This window comes from Sardina pilchardus, chromosome 8, assembly GCF_963854185.1.
Source record: "Sardina pilchardus chromosome 8, fSarPil1.1, whole genome shotgun sequence".
Taxonomy (NCBI): Eukaryota; Metazoa; Chordata; class Actinopteri; order Clupeiformes; family Clupeidae; genus Sardina; species Sardina pilchardus.
In genome coordinates this window covers 3,413,348-3,439,195 of record NC_085001.1, presented here as the reverse complement: position 1 = coordinate 3,439,195, position 25,848 = coordinate 3,413,348, and the positions used below count along the sequence as shown (strand labels likewise).

Sequence of the window (25,848 nt, the reverse complement as noted above, 5' to 3'; positions counted from 1 at the left end):
GCGCAGTAGTACATTGAGTACATTTCTTGAATTTCCCCTTGGGGATCAATAAAGTATCTATCTATCTATCTATCTATTACAGCCATTGTAGGGCCTCTGACATACAGTATATCTGTAATCTATCAAGGGCTGCTGGATAAAGTCTCGGATCAGTTAAAAAAAAAAAAATGTGGTTTGATGTCAATAAGTTATCTTTAAACTTAAAAAAGTTAGGCCAACATTATCTTTGGTAACCGCAGAACACATTTAATCACTGAGGTAAGTTTAAAGATACATATGGTTGAATAGAAAGAGTGTATGAAAACACCTTCTAGGGGTTATAATAGACCACAAGAAAAGTACAGTAAAACATGTCAGATCCAAAATTTCCAAAAGCATAGGGGTGTTAAGTAACGTGAGGCATTTTCTTAACCATAGGTCTATGAGCACTCTCTACAACACCCTGATTCGACCCTATTTAATGGACTGTGTTGAAATATGTTGTAAAGCCAATAAAACCACCTTACAGCCGGTGTACACAGTCCAGAAAAGAGCCATTCGCATTGTGAATAATGTTAGCTTCAACGCCCTCTTTGTTTTACAAAGCAGATATACTGAATTAACATTATATCAATTTTGACTAATTGTTTTGTACACATATGAACTGCAATCAAATCCCATCCTTAATCCATAGGGTTTATGATGATGTCGGTCCACTCTTTGCAGCTATAACAGCTTCAACTCTTCTGGAAAGACTTTCCACAAGGTTTAGGAGTACTGTATGTTTATGGGATTTTCTTTCAGAAGCGCATTTTTGAGGTCACACACTGATGTTGGATGAGGTGACTGGCTCTCAGGATCCGCTCTAATTCATCCCAGAGGTGTTCTATTGGGTTCAGGTCAGGACTCTGTGCAGGCCAGTCAAGTTCATCCACACCAAACTCTGTCATCCATGCCTTTATGGACCTTGCTTTGCGCCCTGATACACATCATGTTCATGTTGGAACAGAAAAGGGCCATCCCAGAGCTGAGCCTGGCCCTTTAGTTCCAGTAAAAGGAACCCTGAATGCTTCAGCATTAACCAAGAGATTTTGAACAATTCCATACTCCCAACTTTGTGGAAAAGTTTGGCGGTGGCCGCTTTTCTGCGCGGCGGTCTAAGCTCTCATAACTAACTATCTATTGTTTTTAAACTTACAGGGCAGGGCGAAGGTTAACGAGGGGGGGGGGGGGGGGATGACCTGTTATAAAGATGACAATATAACAACAAGGAAACAAAATCCAATCTGGAGTGTGGGTGGAGTCTTTTTAACAAAACGTTAGAGCAAAGAATATAATCTCTTAAATCCCGCTGGTGAAAGAGGCAGAAACGTATATTCCATTAAGATGAACTGAAAGCAACAATTCATACATGCATCAACATGTTGAGGCTACTGTTCCTCTTCTGTTCATTCCAGGTGTTCTTGACTTTGAAATCAGGTAAGGCTGCTTTCATAGATTATTTAAAACACTGCACTGATTGGTACACTCAGGGGATTTGCTCGTGACATTTTGGTATTCACACACACACTGGTATTCTGCCGCCTTCGTCTGGATTCTTTAACACAAGCTTACTTCACACACCACTCAAAACCATGTTGTTGGAGGTGCAAACAATGTTGGAGAAGCATTGACAGCTGTGGAAAATTCACCTATATAAGTTCATATGCACTGTTTTTAGCGCTCTGTTTTATATGATGTCATCTGATTACATTGTTACCTCTAGCCAAGTTCTATCGCAGGCTATACACGTAAATTGAAGCCTCATGGATAGAAAGATAAGTTAATCTTTACAGAAACTGTAAAGTTAAAGATTAACTGCACATTGTAGTTGTTTTGACCATCTGTTAACTTCAAAACAACTAGCTGTACTTTAGAAGAGTGATTAATGTTAAACAATCTAAATCTACTTTTTGTCAAAGAACAAATGTGAACTAGTGGAAGTGGCATACAGTAGTAATCTTTTTGTCATTACTGCGCAATCTCAGTCAGTCAGTTGAAACAGCAGCTGAAACAGAAACATTACAGGAACTCCAGGGGGTTTTGTCGCGTACTAGTTAACTTGCACTTAATCTGAAGGCAATCAGGAAGGCCCCCCCCCCCCCCACACACACACACACACACACACACGCACACACACAATTTAAAAATCTGACTTTTTTTTAGAGCTGAAGATGAATAAATGGACATTGGGCTAATTACAACCACTCAAGCAAACAGTAAAGCTACAGTACTTACCCGATATACACCAATTCTGCATACTCTATACACCCATGTTAACTTAAATTTAACATTGGGCATGCAAGTCTGGAAACATGAAAGTGTGTCTTTGCGTCACATACACAAATCTAACAAAAGTGCATGACCCCTTTGTTCCATTTGGAGGGTAAAAATGAAACAAGTCATGCAAAAACATGATCATTTAGGCCCCTATCATTATTATTGTGGACCATCTCACATGAATAATGTGTAGGCTTATCTCAGCGAACAGACTTTTTCAAACTGTGCTTCAAGTCAACAACTTTCTGTTTCATTTTACGTCCATATTAGGTAGGCTGTGTCTGTGTCCACCCAGAATTGTGATTTTTGTCTTATGCCTAACCCATTATGCTATGCTATTGTATAGGCATATGGCCATTTAATGTTTCGCAGCAAGATACTGATCGTTTTCTCTAAATACAATCAACCATGATATTGATCGGGTGACTTGTTACCTTAGTGAAGAACATATTGCTTATTTTTTCTCAGAGCTTGCTACAGCCCACATATAAATTTTATTTGAAAAAAAGGCTATTGCTCGTTTAGCCTGTTGCAAAAACATTCACTTCACCATCACAAGACAACATACATTAATTTAATGGGAAGACAGTATGGTATTATAAAGACAAGAAACATTGATTATATATATATATATATATTTTATTATTATTATTTATTTATCTATTTATTTTTAATGGTGGCCCACTCTACCACTCTGCATTTCACCAAGTTTATACACCTTTTCTTCTACAGGTTCTCATTCTTTCTGGATGTTTCATACATTTATAAATGGCGAGACTCCATTCCCAGAATTCCAGACTATATTTATGCTGGATGACATTCCGATTGGATACTACAACTCAAATGACAACAAGCTTGTAAACAGAGGTGTGAATGGCACAGAGATACCACCCGATGCCACAGACCTGGCATATACCCCTCAGTTGGCATTCAACTACAGACTTATGAAAAATAGAGTCTCTTATCTGACACAGATTCTGAACCACACAAACAGTGAGTTAAAATATTAAACAACAGTTATTGTGTAGAAAGTGTAGTGAGATGGAGCTTCTTATTTTGAATAATAAATTAGAAATGCAAAGAGAAATGAAAATAAAAGTTTGTGTGTGTGATGAAACCGGTCAAAACTACTGCTGCGGATTGTAATGTCCCAACACCTGTGTTTCTTGTGATTCCTGAGGTGTTCATGTGCTACAGAGAGCTGCGGGATGTCAGTTAGAGGGAAATGACGACGTAGGAACTTTAATGAGCAAAGACGCATTCAACGGGGAGGCTGGAGATGCCCGCTATTACGATCCACAATCTGACAGCCTTCATACTGACTGGGTGTGGCCAGACACAATGGACAATACCTGGCCTGGGGGTGTGCATATAGCTTATGCATTATTCCATCCCCACTGCATTAACCTCCTGAAGAAATACAAGGAGAGAGAGAAGAACCGTGTTCATAAAAAGAGTAAGATAGCCTATATATATATATATATATATATAACACCTCAGTACTCTGTGGACATTATTGAGATTCAGTATTGCATTCTCCTTTAACATTTTAAGGATGACTACTGTACTGTATGTATGACAACATTTCACAGTGAAGCCCAGAGTCAGGCTGCTCCAGAAGACACTCCCAGACTCTGGAGGGACCAAAGTGACCTGCCTGGCCACTGGTTTCTACCCCCGTCACATCAACCTGACCCTGCTCAGAGACGGCCAGTCTGTGTCTGACCACCAGGTCACTGGGGGGGAGCTGCTACCTAATGGAGATGAGACGTACCAGATGAGGAAGAGCCTGGAGGTCAGCGCAGAGGAACTACAGCATCACCACTACACCTGCACAGCTGAACACCTCAGCCTGGACAACAAGCTGGACATCAGTTTAGGTATTATTGGTGTACAAATATTGAATATTGGATCTGTGCTTTATAGTGTAGTTTGTAGTTTTCGTTCTCTGGGTACCTCTCGAAGACCCTACAGATGCTATTTATTTATGTCACATTATTTTACCCTTTTTTGTTTTTCTTTCTTTTCTCCCTTTCTGGCTTGAACTACTTTCTGTAATCAACATAGTTACGTAATAAAATAACTTTCTCTCAAATAACAATAAAATCTCTCTCTCTCTCTCTCTCTCTCTCTCTCTCTCTCTCTGGGCAGATCATGAGTGGGATTCAGTCACCACCTCCATAGTGTCCTCCGTGCTTACTGCTGCTGGGTTACTGTGTCTTGCTGGAGTCTTTGGCTTTATCATGTGGAGGAGGACCCAAACAGGTGAAATAGCACTGAGTTCACTTAAAGATTTAGCTGAGACCTCTAGGTTATTCTTACCACAGTGAGTACTATTGAACTGGTACATGTGACAAATCAATAGCTACAGAATAGTACAACTACTCACACAGTGAGCTATGCTATTTAACTCTGACATATGGTAAAAAAAACTCTGCAGGGCTGATTCCTACCAAAACTGTCATTTTGAGATTGAATTCCAGTGGAGTTGTAGGCCTAACAGATGATTATGTGACACTGGGCCATACAATAGGCATGACACAACAGTGAAAACGAGATTGTTTGTTTATGTTTTTATCTGCTTATATTCTGTTCGGATAAACACAATACATGGAATTCATGCACTCAAATAAAGCTCTGGACAGTAGGCTAACTAGCACAGTTTAGCCCACTGTCTGAAAAGATAACACTTTATGATTATGATTTATGATTAACATGTGTTCATGGAATTATCTGAATGATCTGACTATTCACCTGCCCTGTTCTGAGACAAATGGTTCTGAATGGTGTTTCAGGTCAAGGCTCACAGACCTCTCTGCAGGTGAAAACAGAAGGTGAGAAATGAAAGACTGTTTATTGATATTTGTGTTGATTTGCTCATGATAGCTTTGCTCAGATTTGATTGTGTGCATTATTTCTCTACTCATCTATTCCCATATGCATATCCATATGTATACCCTTGCCACAATGGCGATAGTGATCCTAATTAGTGAATCTGCCTCTTGATTCAGATCCACATTTGAAATGTGAGGTTACAGATTCCTTGTTGCAAATGTAGCAAGTAATACAACTATCTGAATTATTTAGTATTTAGTAATATGCCAGTAGCTGTAATTGATTGCTACAGTATAACACTTATTTAGTAATTGAATTGTGTAACTCTTGTAATTACTTTCCAAACTGTGATGTTCTTTCAGAGGAATACACAAGTGTATCAACCACAGATGCAAATTCTTGAAGACTTGTGAAGACCTGCGGCTATCACCGCCTCAGAGAGACACATTTCTGAAGGGGTTAAGGGCTGTCCCACCGTCAAATCAAAATGTGAATTGGGCTCATACTGTAGACTTTCTGATATTTAGAGTTATGATGGGACACCATAGACATAGGGGTCAAAACCCAGGGCCACGAGGAGAAGCCCTTTAGCATTAAGAAAATAACAAACCGTAAACAACCATCATAAAACTATACAACAGAATTTGTTGAAATTTTATGAATTGTCCCTGTGAGAAACTGAAATATCCCTAAAAGACTTTAGCCTACCGTGCTGTTGGAGAAATTATTGAAACATGTATTCTCATTTATATTGATAATCTGAAAAAGCATATTACAAGTTACAATTGTTGATCGGGTATTTATGTTCCCCTACAGTGATTGATGGTATGTGTGTTCCTTTCCATTGGATGGGGGAATTGTTGGCCATCGTGAGTGGGGAAGAGTGTAGTTGCATGTGTAGACTGTGTTCTGTGTGTGGTCGTGCTTTGTGGCCGAGGGTTCATCTTTTTCATGGAGAGGTCTGTTCATTTGTATCTTAATGTGCCAATCAGATGTTTTTGTACACTTTGTACTTTTGTGCACAAGATAAGGTTTCAACACTGTTGTGTAGTCCCTTTTACCTGATTTATCTAAGGGAACCGAAAGTTTCCCTAGGCCCAAGTTCTTGACCACAAGTTCTGTATTTGTTGTTGATTCAGAAATAATGTTCTGTTTGAAAGGTTCTCTCGGACACATGTTTGGTGGGACAAAGGCCAGGGCTTATTGTCCAAGTTTTAGCCATGTGATCATGTCAAAGGGCAAACTAGAGACCCTAGATACGTAAACTCTTGTATAGATACGTCAACCCTGGTATAAAAGGAGGCCCCAGACTAAAATTATCAGAGTCTGGTATGAACCATTTTGTGTTGTATCATTCTCTCTCTTTGCAAAGATAATACAATTGTGTTGTCCTTGGAATTCACTGGTCCTTGTCTTTATTTGCGCACAAACATACAAAATTATTTATCAGACATAGTAAAATTATCTATCACGTGCGAACGCGGGAGAGAGAGAGAGAGCAGTAATCCTGATGTGAGGTAAAGCTCTATGCTCTGTGTGAGTACCTTGAATGGCTGATTGCCTTAGTTATTTTGTTTTCTTTTGTTAAAAGTGTTTTGTTTCATAAATAATAGCCTATTGCTATTTCTGCACATTTTCATTATCTAATAAATAGTTTGACACCATTGTTTGAAACTGGAACTACATCTCCTGGCCATTATTTTCCACCAACATCCCCAAGCTCACATCCCAACTCGTGAGCTGGCCATTGCGGTCTCTCACAGTCCGGTTCCTAATTTAGCATTTTCCACTCTTACCACTCTGATCTCATCTGACATCTGATGTCAATGAGGGTTAAATGAGGAATAGAAGTCAATGAGGGAAGTGATTTCACTGGAAGTGAATTAGCGTACGGTACACAGGTTACCCTATAGCTATAGCCCATTGCTAAAACTAGAGCTACATGCTAACTGAAGTAACCCACTTCCAGTGAATTATACTATGCTACACTAATTTTTAATTTGTTGTTAGAAGTGCTCTTAAAAGCTTAAATGTTTGTCATGTTGTAAGTCACTTTGTACTGGGGACAGCTGCAGCAGCATCTCTGCTGGTCCTGCACGTCTGTCTGCACTGGGGGCAGCTGTACTGTAGCAGCATCTCTGCTGGTCCTGCACGTCTGTCTGCACTGGGGGCAGCTGTACTGTAGCAGCATCTCTGCTGGTCCTGGTCCCAGTAGCAGCTGCTGCAGCACATGCAGGAGTTGTGTCCACAGGGAACGGCCACCGGGTCCATCAACAGCTGCAGACGGATCGGACAGCAGAACGAGTCCTGCCCCTTCAGAAACACGTCCGTCATACTCACACACTGATGTACAATACACACCTCTCTCTTTCTCTTTCACACACATACTCACACACTGATGTACAACATACATATCTTTCTCTCTCTTTCACGCACACACACACACACACATACACACAAACACTTAATATACCATCTAGCATAGTCACAGGCCGATGTACAACACACACACACACACACACACACACACACATTCTCCAATACATACAGAGATTCAGGAGCGCTACAGTACAAGTGGCTGATGGAGGGAGCAGAGATTCAGGAGCGCTACAGTACAAGTGGCTGATGGAGGGAGCAGAGATTCAGGAGCGCTACAGCACAAGTGGCTGATGGAGGGAGCAGAGATTCAGGAGCGCTACAGCACAAGTGGCTGATGGAGGGAGCAGAGATTCAGGAGCGCTACAGCACAAGTGGCTGATGGAGGGAGCAGAGATTCAGGAGCGCTACAGTACAAGTGGCTGATGGAGGGAGCAGAGATCAAGAACGTGTAGAACAAGCCAAAAACGCCCAAAACAGGGAGACACAGTAGGACACACTATGGCAAACAAACCTTTATTTCTGCAGCGACAAACAGGACAATCAGACGCTGACTTTACAATCACAGCTGATTACATTCAGAGTGTTTTAGTATTTATTTGTCTGTATCAAAGTAGTAAAATAAGAAACAAGTTCAAAACTGTTTGCCTTAACTGAAGCTGATTAGTTTATACAACTGTCAGGGTGCAAAGGGTAACACACACTTGTGTAAGAGTTGAGTAGAAGTGAACCACAACCTTAAAGCAAACATGCAAACTTTAATGTTTACGTTACAATACTCTACTGACCATTTTACTGAACTGGACATTTATGTTACACTGCACTACTGTACATACAGTACCCCTCCTTTTCCTCAATGTATCTGTGAGGAGTCCATGCAGCTCATACCAGACCAATACCCAACTGACGATACTCACAACAGCTTCACTGATGATGACGCACTATACACATAAAACCCAGGGTAGAGTGTATGGGTGAATGTGGTCTGGACTCTGTGCAGGAGGGTCATTGTGTCAGAGATGCTGTAGAAGGCCAGAGTTCCTGCCCTGTGATCCACATACACTCCTATTCTAGAGCTGGCCACTAGAGGGAGTTTAATCTCTTCACTATTGTGCCAGAAGGAGCAGCGGGGGCTGGAGCTGGTGGTGCGCAGCAGCCAGGCCTGGTCACTACGTCCAAACCAAGACTCAGTTACCCGTCCTTTCCTGCTGATGCTTTTATATGAGACTGCTATATCAACATACTGCCCACACCACTCAACCTCCCAGTAGCAGCGTCCAGACACACCCTCTCTACACAGCACCTGAGGTTTGAAATCAAATCTCTCTGGATGATCAGCATATGGCTGGACCTGAGCACAATTCTGCACCCTCCTGTTCCCCTCAGACAGACAGAGTTGTTTGTGTGCTGTGTTTGGATCCAGTGTGAAGTGACAGGAGTCTGATGAAGGAGAAGACAACACAAAAGACAGAATGCTTTAATGTTAAGTGTGTGTGTGTGTGTGTGTGTGTGTGTGTGTGTGACTGACTTTGTATATATTCACCCAGGTGTGTATGAATGTCGGGTTCCTCTATATGTGTGTGATGTGTGTATTCTAGTTTTGTCTTTGTGTTCTCAAATCATAAATGTGTATGAAGAAGACCTCTACTGTTCTCCTGGCTACACAACCCCCAGCATACTGAAGGGCCAGACACACACACACTCCTGCAGCCACCTTTGGCTACACTATGCACTGCTGTACACTCCAAACACCATTCAGCTCATCTACATGCTGCTCCAGGAGCACAAAGAGAAGGGTGCACATTGTTTGGCTGTTCAGTTCATATAATAACGTGTGGCCAGAATCACAGACTGAAGCTTTAATGATGCATGCTACTGGACAGCAGTGACCCGTCCATCTTCTCTGGAGCACATCCCTTCTGTGTGGACTCTGGCCCTGGCAGCAGAATGGCTGGACTGGGCTAAATCTACACATCTGCATCTGCTCTGCTGTTAATGAGTCTCACATCTGTCCTTCAGAATTCCTTCATCAACTCTCTAGTGTTCAGCCTGCAACACCACCTCATCCGTCCATCTCACTCTCATTTCTCATACTGGAACCACCAAGGACAAAACACTGTCACTAAGATGAATGCATTTCTGAGGGTGTCGTGTTTACCTCTATAGATTTGTTGCATTCTTCTTTTCATCCTGACATAATCGTGTATCAGTACGGCTGGTTGACTAAAGTATCCATGAAATGTAGGTTCTTTGGAATACCTGTCTTGTACTATAGTAGGCTACATTACTGTTTGATCTATATGAGTTCATTATCCATCTCTCAGCTGATGTCTTCTCTGAAGCTGAACAAACAGACTAAGCTTTACCAATCTTCCTGAATGATCTTGTGCCTTTGACTTGTTTCTAGAAGAATCATTATTTACATCAATGCTAAACTAGATGGTGTAGGGGGTGGTGGGTTGGGACAGGGCACCAAAGCAAGTACTGCGTCTGATGAGGAGAGTTTAAATGAAGTGGGTGATAGATGTGAGCGGGACACAGCTAATCTGCTCCATCTCCTCCTAAACCTCCTTTTAAGACATGTACTGTACATAGACTGATTGTGGAATTTGTGTGGTGGGATGTACAACACAACTTCTTCTTAGAACGTCATATAAGACATACGCTGATGGTGGAATTTGCACTGGTGGCTAAACAAAATAAATGTGCAACACTTGCTCTGCTAGCATGACTGTCTGGAAAATACTTTGCTTCATCTATCCATCCCCTGAAAACCCCATATTGAAATGTTGAACTTTTTTATGAAACTTGACTTGGAATAATGTGCTGCATGAACTGAGACTCACATTGAAGGAAATCCTCTCTGGTTGTAGGTTCAGCAGGCAACATAACCTGGACTTCAGTCACTATTGTGATAGAGAGAATCAGATCATAAATAACACTGACTTAAATATGTGATGTAATTGTACACAGAAAAGTTTCAGCTCAATATCAAAAAATATAATAATATAAAATAATATCATAACATAAAATAACAATATCAGGAGTGTGACCAACCTGCTGCAGATATCTTCATAAGTTCATCTTTGCAGAAATCCTCCAGCTGCCCCTTTAGTGAGGAGATAGATTTCTTCACAGCATCAAAAGAAAGGCTTTGGTTAACACGGGTACTGGACACGGCTTTAGTCTCAGGTGTGCTGCTCACTGACTGGAATGTCTAAATAGAGATACACATCACAGAGAGAGAAGGACAAAGAAAGACAATATCACTACAGAGCATACGGCACTAGTCAGAAATCAGATATTAGGGATACAGCGCCCTCCACAATTATTGGCACCCCTGGTTAACGTGCGTTAAAAGCCTTAAAATTAATACATTTTTTATTGTAGAAGCATACTCTCACACTGAAAATTGTAGAAAAATGTAACCTTCAACTCAAGAGAATTTTAAGGTGGGAAAAAAATCCCTGACTGAGAAATAATTATTCTTCATAAAATCACCTGTTCCACAATTATTGGCACTCCTAACAATTCCTAGGAAATAAATGTAATTAAAGTATTTCTGTCATTTCTGTCATTTCTACAGTAGTTTACAAAGTCAATCAGAGTATGTAGGAACATTTAATTAGTAATTCTTAACATCCTGTTTCCCTGGGCTATCAATATGACATGACACAGAGGCCATTTCTCTTCAACATGGGAAAGACAAAGGAACACACTGTTCAAGTAAGGCAGATGTGTGTTGACCTTCACAAGTAAGGCAATGGCTATAAGAAAATAGCCACTCAGACACCTGCCCATATCTATGGTCAGAGGAATCGTTAAGAAGTTTAAAACAACTGGAACAGTGGTAAACAAGCCTGGAAGAGGACGCATGTTTATTTTGCCACCACGCACAGTGAGGAGGATGGTAAGAGAAATAAAAAAATCTCCAAAACTCACTGTTACAGAATTGCATCAAATGGTTGCATCTTGGGGTCACAAAGTCTCCAAAACAACCATCATGCCCTATCTACATGCCAACAAGTTGTTTGGGAGGCATGCACGGAAAAAAACCTTTCTCACTCAAAATCATAAGCACAAACGTCTGGAGCGGTACTGGGCCTTCAACTGGGACCGTGTGCTTTGGTCAGATGAGACAAAGTTAGAGCTTTTTGGCAACAACCACTCTAAGTGGGTCTGGCGTAACAAAAAGATGAGTATGCAGAACAGCACCTCATGCCCACTGTGAAGTATGGGGGAGGATCAGTGATGCTGTGGGCCTGTTTCTCTTCCAAAGGGCCTGGGAACCTTGTTAGGGTGCATGGCATCATGAATGCTTTGAAATACCAGGAAATTGTAAATAAAAATCTGGTGGCCTCTGCCCGAAAGCTGAAGATGGGTCGTCACTGGGTCTTTCAGCAAGATAATGACCCTAAACATATGGCCAAGTCTTTTTTTTTTTTTTTAAAGGTTATTTTTTGGGCTTTTTTATGCCTTTAATTGGACAGGACAGTAGAGAGAATGACAGGAAGCGATTGGGAGAGAGAGCAGGGGTGGGATCTGGAAAGGACCACGGGGCGGGAATCGAACCCGGGTCGCCGGCGTGCGGTGCAGGTGCCCCAGCCCGTTGCGCCACGGCTGGGGCCCATATGGCCAAGTCTATACAGAAATGGTTCACCAGACACCGTATCCAGCTCCTACCATGGCCATCTCAGTTCCCAGACCTCAACCCCATTGAAAACCTGTGGGGTGAGTTGAAGAGGAGAGTGCAGAGGTTGTTGGACGATTTGGAGATTTTGTGCAAAGAGGAATGGTCGAAGATCCCTCTTTCTGTTTTCTCTAATCTTGTGAAACATTACAAGGTAAGATTAGGTGCTGTTTTATTAGCAAAAGGGGGTTGTACAAAGCATTAACATCAGGGGTGCCAATAATTGTGGCACACATGATTTGATGTAAAATAATTATTTCTTAATGTGGGATTTTTTTCCTTCTAAATAAATACACTTGTATTAAAGGTTGGATTTTACGCTTTTTTTCATTGTGGTCCTATATTATTTGGAAAAAAATGAATTTATTAGAAGCTAAAGAGCACATCTTAACCAGGGCTGCCAATAATTGTGGAGGGAGCTGTATATCATATAAACTAGACCTCAGTAGATCATAGATCACAGTATTTTTTGCAGATATACAATATACAACAAATGATAAATATCATTCATTGTTATCTTAAGTTCCATCTTGAGAGTCAAGAAAACAACAACCTAACACTCATACTCAATTTTTGTGAGTGGAACAAAAACATTCATTACAGATCTGAAAGGTCAAGGGGTCTGTTAGAGTCCTTAATAAGGTAAATTAATGCCATCAGCACATTCTGTGCCCTCATAACCTATCAGCAGTTACCTTGAGGAAATGGATGTGGTCCTCTGTGTGTGAAAGCTGCTCCAGCTCAGCATTTCTCCTCTTCAGCTCAGCAATCTCCTCCTCCAGTTGCTCCAGATGTTCATCAGCCCGACTCACCTCAGCCTTCTCCTGACCTCTGATCAGCTCTGTCACCTCAGAGCGCCTTCTCTCAATGGAGCGGATCATCTCAGTGAAGACCCTCTCACTGTCCTCCACTGCTGTCTGTGCAGAACTCTAATACGTAACGAGACACACACAGACACATGATCCATCTGAAGCAGCCCTCACTCAGCTCTTCCACAAAGCCTGTTACCCACAGTGTGGCTGAGAGGAACTAGAAAGTGAATGAGCACTACTCCTAACTGGGAGAAAGCGCTAGTCCCATAACTGGACAAGAGCACTAACTGAGGCCTAAAATGGCTCCTACAGCAGCCAGCTCCAATCTCGGCAGCTGTAGTCCTCTCTTGTGAGCAGTACTCACCTTGAGAGTCTCTACAGCCTTCCTCAGCTCCTGCAGCTCCTTCTCTCTCTCCAGGATTCTCTGCTGACATTTCCTCTGGGTCTCTCCCAAGTGTGTCTATGTTGAACAAATGCATCACATCCACACTGCAGTTATCATAGAATTGCTACGCCTGTTAGACATTTCCTCAAGCGCAAACTGCTCATGAACACTAAGGTGTTGATCTTTAATGTTACCGATGAGATACTAAGACGGCTGTCATTACAGACTGTGACCATCTGGTATTATGACTTCAATAGACCCCTTCAGTATTTGTAAACATCCAGAGCTTAGTTTGGGTGTGTGTGCAGCATGGGGTCAGAAAAATGGAGCAGCTAATAGACCTGCATGTTGAGCTGTCAAGGTGTGCACTGTCATTGTCACCCACAACCCGTACCTTAATAAATTAGTTAAATTAGCTAATGGCGATTGTTTGTCTGATCCTGAACTGATAACAGAAGACAACGTTAGTAAAGTGGCCAGAGATTCATTAGCTTGACATATGGCTATCTGGTTGACAAGCCCAATGTGTAGGCTACTCGCAAAAAAGTAGTAGGCCTACAGTAGGCTTTTTTTTGTTTTGTTTTGTGACGTGACATGAACCGTGAATGGGGTCTATTAAGAGAAGGGATTCTATGCCTTTGTTGTTCTTATTGTTGTTGTTTTGCTCTCTAACTTGATGAGTCTAGCCTGCTTCATACCAGTTAAACCATATAGCAATGTTATAGGCTACAGCACCTGTCCTTACCTGTTTCTCCTTTCTCCCTGCAGACGCTGACACAGTGTCATGGCCTTTGTGTTCATCCACCATACAGAGAAAACAAACACAACTCTGGTCCGTCCGACAGAATATCTCCAGAGGCTTCTCATGTTGGGTGCAGATCCTCTCCTGTAGCTGACCAGTGGCATCCACCATCTTGTGTTTTCGTCCAGGATTAACATCGTTGTGAACTTTATAGTGAGTTTCACAGTAAGACAACAGGCAGTCCAGACAGGACTTCACAGCTTTGAGTTTTCTCCCAGTGCAGACGTCACACTCCACATCTCCAGCTCCAGCACATACAACAGGAGCAGGAACAACAGGTCGAATTCTGCTATTCCTGATCTGCTCCACAAGCTCTGCAAAGATATTATTTTTGTTCAAAACGGGTCTCGGAGTGAACGTCTGTCTGCACTGGGGGCAGCTGAAGACTCCCTTCTGATCTTCCTGATCCCAGCAGTCCTTAATGCAGCCCGTGCAGTAACTGTGTCCACAGTGAAGAGTGACTGGATCCCTAAGGAGATCAAGACAAACAGGACATGTAAAAAGGTCCAGGTTACTTTGAGTCGCGTCTGCCATTCTTCTTTGAAGCGCAAACAAGGACTAGAACTTTACGAAGCTACAATACTGTGCCAAACCAACGCGCAGTAGCCTAGTTTCGTTTCTTAATAATGGGCGTGCATCGCAAAACACTTCCTTGTTATTTGATTGGTAGTCACCGTCCAGTCTCTATGGTCCAATGGTTGGTGGTTGCTATTAAACACCTATTATTGACAAACATTACCATTAGCGCTATGAGTTTAGTCGTTTTGCAATATGATTAGCCTAGTTGTTTTTGTATTTTTGCTCTACATGTGAAACAATGTGAATAATCACAGAGTTGATCCTGGATAAACACAGATTATCTTTAAACAAAATAGAGCAGACTAGTCCATTTTTTTGTGGATGTGAAAGGGCACATCCCTTCAAGGTAAACTAGGCCTGCTTGTCTCAGAATGTAGGAATTCAAAGTAGGCTACCGCCTACAATGACACAGGGATAACATCTGTTCATGGGTTTTATATAAGAAGCATTCTAATTATGCCACCTAGTGGACTTATTTAGTAGGCCTAGTATAAAACAATTAGCCTACAATGGTCACAGCAGAGGACTAAAAAAACACATCAACACAATGCAATGGAATGTTTGGAAAAACAAGGAATTTGTTGCGGGACAGAAATCATCACATGACAATAAAAATAATAATAATTAAAAAAAAAAACATTTACAAGGACTATGCATAGGCCTATAGTTAAGCTATATATATCATTTTGAAAAGAGGAATGTGCCATAGTGAAAGATTGTTTTAAATATTTGACACATTAAATAGCTGCCCTTGGGAGATGAAAGAGGTTAAGCCCTATTTGCGATTATAACAAACTATTGTATGGTGTTGGGTGATATATAAAGCATGTTCAGACTTAAACAGGACCTGTTGTGACTGACTGCCATTGCAAAGACACTGATAATATGATAATGAAATAATTATGCCTATTTCAACTATTTGACATGCAGTATGTTCACAGATGTGAGGGGATTATACTGATTATACATTGGGGAACATTTTCCTCACTTATATGTTATAGGAGAACAACTCACAGAGATCAAATCCCCAGGGGGGTTTAAACTCCAGGGGGTTGCAGCAGCTTTAACATAAAAAAGAAAATTGCAAAAATGTGATAGATTTTACTGAAGTTTGTAATAGTGTTTGTTTCTATATAGATGCAGCCCAGAAATCTGCTCTCTCAACCACTTTAATTGGGGAGATTTGTGTCCAACCTGCATCTGAATCTGTCTGGTTTGGGTCTGTCTTCATTCACTAAAGTATAGCTAAACTCATCCCTAAAAATGTGTTAGCAAGAGGAGGTTTACTTATAATAGGCCATGATGTAAATTAAACTCAGGGTAGAGTGTGTGAGTGAATGTGGTGATTGTGTCAGAGATGCTAGAGGGCCAGAGTTCCTGCCCTGTGATCACATACACTCCTGTTGTGTTAGAGCTGGCCACTAGAGGGAGCTCTGTCTCCTCATTATCGTGGTTTAAAGGAGAGAGCAGACTTGCAGTCCAGACTCCAGGACTGGATGTTGGAGCAGCCCAGACTCCAGGACTGCTGATGTGTTTGTAGGAGACAGTGATGGAGACCTCCTCCCTGCTGCGCTCCACCTCCCAGTAGCAGCTTCCAGACACACCCTCTCTGCACAGCACCTGCTCCCAGTAGCAGCGTCCAGACACACCCTCTCTACACAGCACCTGCTCCCAGTAGCAGCGTCCAGACACACCCTCTCTACACAGCACCTGCTCCCAGTAGCAGCGTCCAGACACACCCTCTCTACACAGCACCTGCTCCCAGTAGCAGCGTCCAGACAAACCCTCTCTACACAGCACCTGCTCCCAGTAGCAGCGTCCAGACACACCCTCTCTACACAGCACCTGCTCCCAGTAGCAGCGTCCAGACACACCCTCTCTGCACAGCACCTGCTCCCAGTAGCAGCGTCCAGACACACCCTCTCTACACAGCACCTGCTCCCAGTAGCAGCGTCCAGACACACCCTCTCTGCACAGCACCTGCTCCCAGTAGCAGCTTCCAGACACACCCTCTCTACACAGCACCTGCTCCCAGTAGCAGCTTCCAGACACACCCTCTCTACACAGCACCTGCTCCCAGTAGCAGCGTCCAGACACACCCTCTCTACACAGCACCTGCTCCCAGTAGCAGCTTCCAGACACACCCTCTCTGCACAGCACCTGCTCCCAGTAGCAGCGTCCACACCCTCTCTACACAGCACCTGCTCCCAGCCATCACAGCGCTCGGGGTGGTAGGAGGAGGACAGGTCCTCATCACAGTACAGTGTGTCTCCCTCCTGTTGCCCCCAGGGTGGGAGGGGTAGGACATCAGGTCTCTGTGTGTGGGGACGTCTGTCTGCACTACAAAACATACACTTTTTCCCTATCTGTTTCACACGCACTCAACATGGACATGTGTGTAGTGTAGTGTGTAGTGTTATGGATCTGTGTTCTGGAGTGGTGTCCTGAGGAAGTGTGTTCAGGAGATGTGAGCGCTACAGCACAAGTGGCTGATGGAGGGAGCAGAGATTCAGGAGCGCTACAGCACAAGTGGCTGATGGAGGGAGCAGAGATTCAGGAGCGCTACAGCACAAGTGGCTGATGGAGGGAGCAGAGATTCAGGAGCGCTACAGCACAAGTGGCTGATGGAGGGAGCAGAGATTCAGGAGCGCTACAGCACAAGTGGCTGATGGAGGGAGCAGAGATTCAGGAGCGCTACAGCACAAGTGGCTGATGGAGGGAGCAGAGATTCAGGAGCGCTACAGCACAAGTGGCTGATGGAGGGAGCAGAGATTCAGGAGCTCTACAGCACAAGTGGCTGATGGAGGGAGCAGAGATTCAGGAGCGCTACAGCACAAGTGATGGAGGGAGCAGAGATTCAGGAGTGCTACAGCACAAGTGGCTGATGGAGGGAGCAGAGATCAAGAACGTCTAGAACAAGTCCAACACAAACGCCCAACACAGGGAGGACACAGCAGGACACACTATGGCAAACAAACCTTTTATTTCTGCAAAGACAGACGGGACAATCAGACGCTGACTTTACAATCACAGCTGATTACATTCAGAGTGTTTCAGTATTAATTTGTCTGTATTAATGTAGTAAAATAAATCACAAGCTCAAAACTGTTTGTACAAATATTGTCAGGGTGTAAAGGACAAACAAACAATTGTGTGAGGGTTGTGATGAAGTGAAGCACAACCTGAAGCCTTCAAACAAACATTCAAACTTTAATGTTTATGTTGCAATTAGGGCTGGGACTCGATTACAAAAATTAATCTAATTAATTAGAGGCTTTGTAATTAATTAATCGAAATTAATCGCATTTTAATTGTATATAAATACATGACCTGAGAACAGTGAGAAGTATTTTTTTTTCACATGGATTTTTAGTATAGCCTACTATTGGATAATGACTGAATACATAGGCCTAAGCTTAAGCAACAAAAATATTGTTTATTAATAAGTCCAACAGACCAGGGCAATACCATATTTAGAAATAGTACATTTTCAGAAATTCATGTAGCCTATAGATAGGTAGGTTCTGTAAACTATAATACTGTGATATCCTGTTAATTGTGTCACCTGTTACCTTGAGTTGAGTTCATGAAATTGTTGTGTCCCTTTAAGGGGTACTGGGGGGCGGAGTTTACGTGTGTGCGTGTGTGCTTGTATTCGGTTTTGAGTGTGAAGTTTCTTTTAGGTCTATGAAAGTTGGACATGGAATTAGGTGCGGTGGATTACTGTTATAAGCGTGAGTTGTGGCTGTAACAGCAACTCGGTTGCTATTTGTTTAATAAATAAAGCTCAGAGGTTTCCCTCAAGTGTCTGGAGTATCACAATACTTTGTCCATGCTAGCAGCTAGCTGCTTTATGTTTTGCACTGAGGTGATAGGCTACCTGCGGTGATACGTCCTTGTTGCATAGGTTGCACACAACCATGCTCTTATCTACGCTTCCATCCGTTCGTTTTTTGTAACAACATTTCCCATCCACGGGGCCAACCAACGCCGTCACATCAGCTTCTTTGTTCATGTTCACTGTGCCACTGTGGTTTGTTTTGTCTGAACCGAACTCATGCCACTGATCTATAAAGAATACCATAGATCAGTGACTCATGCACGTTACTTGGTGCTCCAGTATAATCGGTCCGTCTGAAACTCATCCAGTGAGAAACGTTCCGCGGTGCAAAAATAAATAGGCATACGATTAAAATGCGTCAATTTTTTTAACGCATTAATGTTTGTGTAATTAATTAATCGTAATTAACGCGCTAAAGTCCCGGCCCTAGTTGCAATACTCTACTGACCATTTTACTGAACTGGACATGTATGTTACACTGCACTACATACAGTACCCTTCCTTTTCCTCAGTGTATTTGTGAGGAGTCTGAGCCCAGTTCCCAAAGCTGAACCACTAATGCCTCCTACTGCAGCAGGGGCCATGCAGCTCATACCAGACCAATACCCAACTGACAACACTCACAACAGCTTCACTGATGGTGACTCACTATACATATAAAACCCAGGGTAGAGTGTATGGCTGAATGTGGTCTGGACTCTGTGCAGGAGGGTCATTGTGTCAGAGACATTGTAGAAGGCCAGAGTTCCTGCCTCGTGATCCACATACACTCCTATTCTGGAGCTGGCCAGTAGAGGGAGTTCAGTCTCTTCATTATTGTGCCTGAAGGAGCAGCTGGAGTTGAAGGTGCGCAGCAGCCAGGCCTGGTCATTACATCCAAACCAAGACTCATCACCCCGCCTGCTGATGCTTTTATATGAGACTGCAATATCAAAATTCCCACTCCGCTCCACCTCCCAGTAGCAGCGTCCAGACACACCCTCCCTACACAGCACCTGAGGCCACATATCAAATCTCTCTGGATGATCAGGATATGGCTGGACCTGAGCACACTCCTGCACCCTCCTGTTCCCCTCAGACAGACAGAGTTGTTTGTGTGCTGTGTTTGGATCCAGTGTGAAGTGACAGGAGTCTGATGAAGGAGAAGACAACACAAAAGACAGAATGCTTTAATGTTATCTGTGTGTGTGTGTGTGTGTGTGTGTGTGTGTGTGTGTGTGTGTGTGTGTGTGTGTGTGTGTGTGTGTGTGTGTGTGTGTGTGTGTGTGTGTGTGTGTGTGTGTGTGTGTCTGACTGACTTTGTATATATTCACCCAGGTGTGTATGAATGTCGGGTTCCTCTATGTGTGTGTGTGTGTGATGTGTGTGTTCTAGTTTTGTCTTTGTGTTCTCAAATCCTAAATGTGTATGAAGAAGACCTCTACGGTCCTCCTGGCTACACAACCCCCAGCATACTGAAGGGCCAGACACACACACACTCCTGCAGCCACCTTTGGCTACACTATGCACTGCTGTACACTCCAAACACCATTCAGCTCATCTACATGCTGCTCCAGGAGCACAAAGAGGCGGGTGCACATTGTTTGGCTGTTCAGTTCATATAACAACTTGTGGCCAGAATCACAGACTGAACCTTTAATGATGCATGCTACTGGACAGCAGTGACCCGTCCATCTTCTCTGGAGAACATCCCTTCTGTGTGGACTCTGGCCCTGGCAGCAGAATGGCTGCACTGGGCTAAATCTACACATCTGCATCTGCTCTGCTGGTTATGAGTCTCACATCTGTCCCTCAGAATACTTTTATTAACCCTCCAATGTCCACACACAGTCTGCAACACCACCTCATCCGTCCATCTCACTCTCATTTCTTATACTGGAACCACCAAGGAGAATACACTTTATAGGAATAAAATGTATGTCACTGGATGAATCCATTACTGAGTATTGTGTTTCCCCCTATAGATTTATTGGTTACCAAGGACAATACACTGTCACTAAGCTGAATCCCTTTCTAAGGGTGTTGTGTTGTGTTGTGTTGTGTTGTGTTGTGTTGTGTTGTGTTGTGTTGTGTTGTGTTGTGTTGTGTTGTGTTGTGTTGTGTTGTGTGTACCTATAGATGTGTTGCATTCTTCTTTTCATGCTGACTTAATCATGTACCAGTACATCTAGTTGAACTAAAGTATCCATGATAGGTTCTTTGCTAAACTAGATGGTGTAGAGGGTGGTGCTGGGACAGGGCACCAGAGCAAGTACTGCGTCTGATGAGGAGAGTTTAAATGAAGTGGGTGATTGATGTTAGCGGGACACAGCTTATCTGCTCCATCTCCTCCTGAGACTCCTTTTAGAATGTCATATAAGACACGTGCAGTACATAGACTGATTGGGGAATTTGTATGGGTGGAATATATAATTCAACTTCTTCTGAGAACATCATATTGAGGTATGTGCATAAGCTGATTGTGAAATTTGCAGTGGTGGGATATACAACACAACTTCTTTTCAGAACGTCATATTAAGATACAGTAAGTGCATAAGCTGATTGTGGAATTTGCACTGGTGGCTAACACTTTCTCTGTGAGCATGACTGTCTGCAAATAGACTTTGCTTCCTCTATCCATGCCCTGTAAATCTCATATTGAAACGTTGAACTTTTTTAATGAAACCTGACTTGTGATTTGGAATAATGTGCTGCATGAACTGAGACTCACATTGAAGGAAATCTTCTCTGGTTGTAGGTTCAGCAGGCAACATAACCTGGACTTTAGCCACTATTATGATAGAGAATCATATTATAAACAACACTGACTTAAATAAGAGGTGTAAATGCACACAACACATGTTCAGCCCAGTATACAAATATAATGTGTCAGGAATATGAGGAGTGTGACCAACCTGCTGCAGATATCTTCATGAGTTCCTCTTTGCAGAAATCCTCCAGCTGCCCCTTTAGTGAGGAGACAGATTTCTTCACAGCCTCAAAAGAAAGGCTTTGGCTGACACAGGTACTGAACACGTCTTTAGTCTCAGGTGTGCTGCTCACTGACTGGAATGTCTAAATAGAGATACACATCACAGAGAGATAAGGACAAAGAAAGACAATATCATTCATTACAGAGCATATGACACTAGTCAGAAAACAGATATTAGGGATAGATTTTATAGTCTAGATCTCAGTAGATCATAGATCACGTATTCCATGGTATTTTTTGCAGACAGGCTTAAACAATTATACAGCAAATGACAGTATAAAAATATCATTCATTGTTATCGTAAGTTATGTCTTGAGAGTAAAACAACCTAAAACAACCAAGAACAAAAACATTCATTAAAGATCTGAAAGGTCATGGGGTCTGTTAAAGTGCTGCATAAGGTAGATTAATGCCATCAGCACATCCTGTGCCCTAATAACCTATCAGCAGTTACCTTGAGGAAATGGATGTGGTCCTCTGTGTGTGAAAGCTGCTCCAGCTCAGCATTTCTCCTCTTCAGCTCAGCAATCTCCTGCTCCAGTCTCTTCAGATGTTCTTCAGCCCGACTCACCTCAGCCTTCTCCTGACCTCTGATCAGCTCTGTCACCTCAGAGCGCCTTCTCTCAATGGAGCGGATCATATCAGTGAAGATCCTCTCACTGTCCTCCACTGCTGTCTGTGCAGAACTCTGATACGTAACGAGACACACAGACCAGTGATCCATCTGAAGCAGCCCTCACTCAGCTCTTCCACAAAGCCTGTTACCCACAGTGTGGCTGAGAGGAACTAGAAAGTGACTGAGCACTACTCCTAACTGGGAGAAAGCGCTAGTCCCATAACTGGACAAGAGCACTAACTGAGGCCTAAAATGGCTCCTACAGCAGCCAGCTCCAATCTCGGCAGCTGTTGTCCTCTCTTGTAATCAGTACTCACCTTGAAAGTCTCTACAGCCTTCCTCAGCTCCTGCAGCTCCTTCTCTCTCTCCTGGATTCTCTGCTGACATTTCGTCTGGGTCTCTCCCAAGTGTGTCTATATATGTTAAACAAATACATCACATTCACACTACAGAATGACTGGACCTGTTAGATAATTCCTCAAGGGCTGCTTCATCAGGATGAGCTCATGATGGTTAAGATGTTGATCTGTGTATTATGATGAGCCAATTACTGAGAAGGCTGTCTCGTGACCATTTGGTTTTATGACTTCAATAGAAATAAGTGATTGCATGCCGGTTATTCACTTTCTTCACACAAACGTTTTTATTGCTGTATAATGAAACCCTATGAGTCTACTCTATAGCCTGCTTCAATTAGTTACACCATAGGCTAGCCAAGTTATAGGCTACTCCAACTCCTTTCCTTACCTGTTTCTCCTTTCTCCCTGCAGACGCTGACACAGTGTCATGGCCTTTGTGTTCATCCATCACACAGAGCAAACAAACACAAGTTTGATCTGTACGGCAAAACACCTCCAGAGGCTTCTCATGCTGGGTGCAGATCCTCTCCTGTAGCTGACCAGTGGCATCCACCATCTTGTGTTTTCGTCCAGGATTTACATCGTTGTGAACGTTATAGTGAGTTTCACAGTAAGACACCAGACATTCCAGACAGGACTTCACAGCTTTGAGTTTTCTCCCAGTGCAGACGTCACACTCCACATCTCCAGCTCCAGCACATACAACGGGAGCAGGAACAACAGGTCGAATTCTGCTCTTTCTGAACTGTTCCACAAGCTCAACAAAAACATTATTTTTGTTCAAAACGGGTCTCGGAGTGAACGTATGTCTGCACTGAGGGCAGCTGTAGACTCCCTTCTGATCTTCCTGATCCCAGCAGTCCTTAATGCAGCCCGTGCAGTAATTGTGTCCACAGTGAAGAGTGACTGGATCCCTAAGGAGATCGAGACAAACAGGACATGTAAAAAGGTCCAGGTTACTTTGAGACGATTCCGCCATTCTTCTTAAGCGCATACAAGACTTTGCGCTTATATATAATATATAATAATGTATTCGTGAAAAACTTTACGAATACATTAATGACAACACCTGCTGTGCCAAACCTACTGTAACTCGCACTAGTTTCGTTTCATAATAATGGGCGTGCACCTTGCAAAACACTTCCTTGACAGAGACAGTCACTGTCCAACCCAGAGCCTTTATGGTCCAAAGGTTGATCGTAATGTTTGGAGTCTAACCCACTTACTATCACTGACATTACAACTACATGTAATACCATAGCGCTATGTGTTCAGGCCAGTCGTTTTTACCATAGGCTTCGTTGTTTTTGTATCTTTGCTCTGCATGTAAAACTAATAAATAATCCATTCTGAATACGCATGATCCATTTTAAATGCGGGTGCGAATTAACACATCCCTCCAAGCCAGTTCTCAGAATTTCAGAATTCAGGAATTCAAAATAGACAAAGTCTTTTTAAAGCAAGTGTCTCTGAAATAGAGCAGCCTACAAAGACACGGGGATTTGATATAATAAACATACTAGCCTAATTGTGCCACCTAGTGGACTTATTTTGTAGTAGAACAATTACAATGGTCTGTGTGTATGGACTACTAGACTGTGTAACACAAACACATCTACATCATTACAATGCAATGCTATGGAATGTTTGGAAAACAAGGAATTTATTGCACAAATAGGGTACAAAGAGGGACAGAAATCATCACATCACTAGATGTACCGCAAAGCGGTACAAAATATTACCGCCGCTCAGTCCTGTACATTCTCTCCAAAAAAAATTATCACGATGTGATTAGTTTCCATCTCCTACTCCATCCCTGCTGCAACTTTTATGTATGTAAATGTGTGTGTGCATGTGTGTGCTTACTTTTGTGTATGTGTGTTTCTCTGTGCACCAGTGCACCAAGGTCCATACAGACATGGATGACATAGTTTGGTGTGGAAGAACTTGACTGGCCTGCATAGAGTCCTGACCTCAACCCAATAGAACACTGTTGGGATGAATTAAAGGGGAGAATGAGAGCCAGTCTCCTCGTCCAACATCAGTGTATGACTTCACAAATGTGCCTCTGAAAGAACGGTCAAAAATGCCCATAAACACACTCCTAAACCTTGTGGAAAGCCTTCCCAGAAGAGTCGAAGCTCTTATAAGTGCAAAGAGTGGACCAATAAGCCCTATGGATTAAGAATAGGATGTGACTGAAGTTCATATGGGAGTCAAGGCAGGTGACCCAATATTTTTGGCAATATAGATGCAGTAATATATTCACAGGTGTGAAGGGATTATTTTGAAACTTTGGTAAATCAGTTTCTGTAGCTCAGTAGAATATACAACCTGCAGCAGCTTTAACAGAAAAAGGATATTGCAAAAATGTAATACATTTTATTTAAGTTTGTAATAGTGTTTGTTTCTATAGAGAAGCATGCCCAGAATCTGCCACTGTATCTTCTCTCTGGTAACCACTTTAACTAGGCGCAGATTTGTGTCCAGCCTGCATCTGAATCTGCCTGGTTTGGGTCTGTCTTCATTCACTTCATTCAAAGTATAGCTAAACTCATCCCTAATGTTGTGTTAGCCAGACTTGTGGTTCAGAGGAGTTTTACTTATAACTGGCCATGATGTAATTAAACCCAGGGTAGAGTGTGTGAGTGAACGTGGTGATTGTGTCAGAGATGCTAGAGGGCCAGAGTTCCTGCCCTGTGATCACATACACTCCTACTGTGTTGGAGCTGGCCACTAGAGGGAGCTCCTGTGATCACAGACACTCCTACTGTGTTGGAGCTGGCCACTAGAGGGAGCTCCTGTGATCACATACACTCCTACTGTGTTGGAGCTGGCCACTAGAGGGAGCTCCTGTGATCACATACCCTCCTACTGTGTTGGAGCTGGCCACTAGAGGGAGCTCCTGTGATCACATACACTCCTACTGTGTTGGAGCTGGCCACTAGAGGGAGCTCCAGTGATCCCATACACTCCTACTGTGTTGGAGCTGGCCACTAGAGGGAGCTCTGTCTCCTCATTATCGTGGTTTAAAGGAGAGAGCAGACTTGCAGTCCAGACTCCAGGACTGGATGTTGGAGCAGCCCAGACTCCAGGGCTGCTGATGTGTTTATAGGAGACAGTGATGGAGACCTCCTCCCTGCTGCGCTCCACCTCCCAGTAGCAGCTTCCAGACACACCCTCTCTACACAGCACCTGCTCCCAGTAGCAGCGTCCAGACACACCCTCTCTACACAGCACCTGCTCCCAGCAGCGTCCAGACACACCCTCTCTACACAGCACCT

At 42.9% G+C, this 25,848-nt stretch overlaps 3 protein-coding genes across 3 annotated transcripts; 1 reads left to right on the top strand and 2 right to left on the bottom strand.

The window, feature by feature from the left end:
• Window positions 1–1,332: 1,332 nt before the first annotated feature.
• LOC134088460 (major histocompatibility complex class I-related gene protein-like) lies at window positions 1,333–6,531 on the top strand. Its single transcript, XM_062542425.1, has 7 exons — window positions 1,333–1,458; window positions 3,031–3,291; window positions 3,496–3,754; window positions 3,891–4,178; window positions 4,450–4,563; window positions 5,094–5,132; window positions 5,496–6,531. The coding sequence occupies exons 3-7, from the start codon at window positions 3,544–3,546 to the stop codon at window positions 5,534–5,536; spliced, it is 693 nt and encodes a 230-aa protein (XP_062398409.1). The 5' UTR covers window positions 1,333–1,458; window positions 3,031–3,291; window positions 3,496–3,543; the 3' UTR covers window positions 5,537–6,531.
• Window positions 6,532–8,009: 1,478 nt separating this feature from the next.
• On the bottom strand, window positions 8,010–14,734 carry LOC134088452 (tripartite motif-containing protein 16-like). The gene is made up of 6 exons (XM_062542416.1): window positions 14,142–14,734; window positions 13,376–13,471; window positions 12,895–13,128; window positions 10,567–10,726; window positions 10,356–10,415; window positions 8,010–8,949 (listed from the first exon to the last, which is right to left on the bottom strand). Exons 1-6 carry the CDS (start codon window positions 14,730–14,732, stop codon window positions 8,423–8,425), a joined length of 1,668 nt encoding a protein of 555 aa, XP_062398400.1. The 5' UTR covers window positions 14,733–14,734; the 3' UTR covers window positions 8,010–8,422.
• Window positions 14,735–18,108: 3,374 nt separating this feature from the next.
• Window positions 18,109–23,671, bottom strand: LOC134088453 (tripartite motif-containing protein 16-like). The gene is made up of 7 exons (XM_062542417.1): window positions 23,606–23,671; window positions 22,953–23,566; window positions 22,523–22,618; window positions 22,044–22,277; window positions 21,513–21,672; window positions 21,329–21,388; window positions 18,109–19,750 (listed from the first exon to the last, which is right to left on the bottom strand). Exons 2-7 carry the CDS (start codon window positions 23,556–23,558, stop codon window positions 19,239–19,241), a joined length of 1,668 nt encoding a protein of 555 aa, XP_062398401.1. The 5' UTR covers window positions 23,559–23,566; window positions 23,606–23,671; the 3' UTR covers window positions 18,109–19,238.
• Between the last annotated feature and the right edge of the window lie 2,177 nt (window positions 23,672–25,848).

Excerpts from the sequence above, each read along its gene's own strand:
- LOC134088452 (XM_062542416.1), bottom strand. The coding sequence starts at position 14,732 with ATGGCAGACGCGACTCAAAGTAACCTGGACCTTTTTACATGTCCTGTT. Across the intron at positions 10,416-10,566 it reads TATGAAGATATCTGCAGCAG|TGACTGAAGTCCAGGTTATG; the intron begins GTTGGTCACACT and ends CTATCACAATAG. Across the intron at positions 8,950-10,355 it reads CAGAGAGGATTTCCTTCAAT|ACTCCTGTCACTTCACACTG; the intron begins GTGAGTCTCAGT and ends CTCCTTCATCAG.
- LOC134088453 (XM_062542417.1), bottom strand. The coding sequence starts at position 23,558 with ATGCGCTTAAGAAGAATGGCGGAATCGTCTCAAAGTAACCTGGACCTT. Across the intron at positions 22,619-22,952 it reads CAGGGAGAAAGGAGAAACAG|ACACACTTGGGAGAGACCCA; the intron begins GTAAGGAAAGGA and ends TAACATATATAG. Across the intron at positions 21,389-21,512 it reads CATGAAGATATCTGCAGCAG|TGGCTAAAGTCCAGGTTATG; the intron begins GTTGGTCACACT and ends CTATCATAATAG.
- LOC134088460 (XM_062542425.1), top strand. The coding sequence starts at position 3,544 with ATGAGCAAAGACGCATTCAACGGGGAGGCTGGAGATGCCCGCTATTAC. Across the intron at positions 3,755-3,890 it reads GAACCGTGTTCATAAAAAGA|TGAAGCCCAGAGTCAGGCTG; the intron begins GTAAGATAGCCT and ends AACATTTCACAG. Across the intron at positions 5,133-5,495 it reads TCTGCAGGTGAAAACAGAAG|AGGAATACACAAGTGTATCA; the intron begins GTGAGAAATGAA and ends ATGTTCTTTCAG.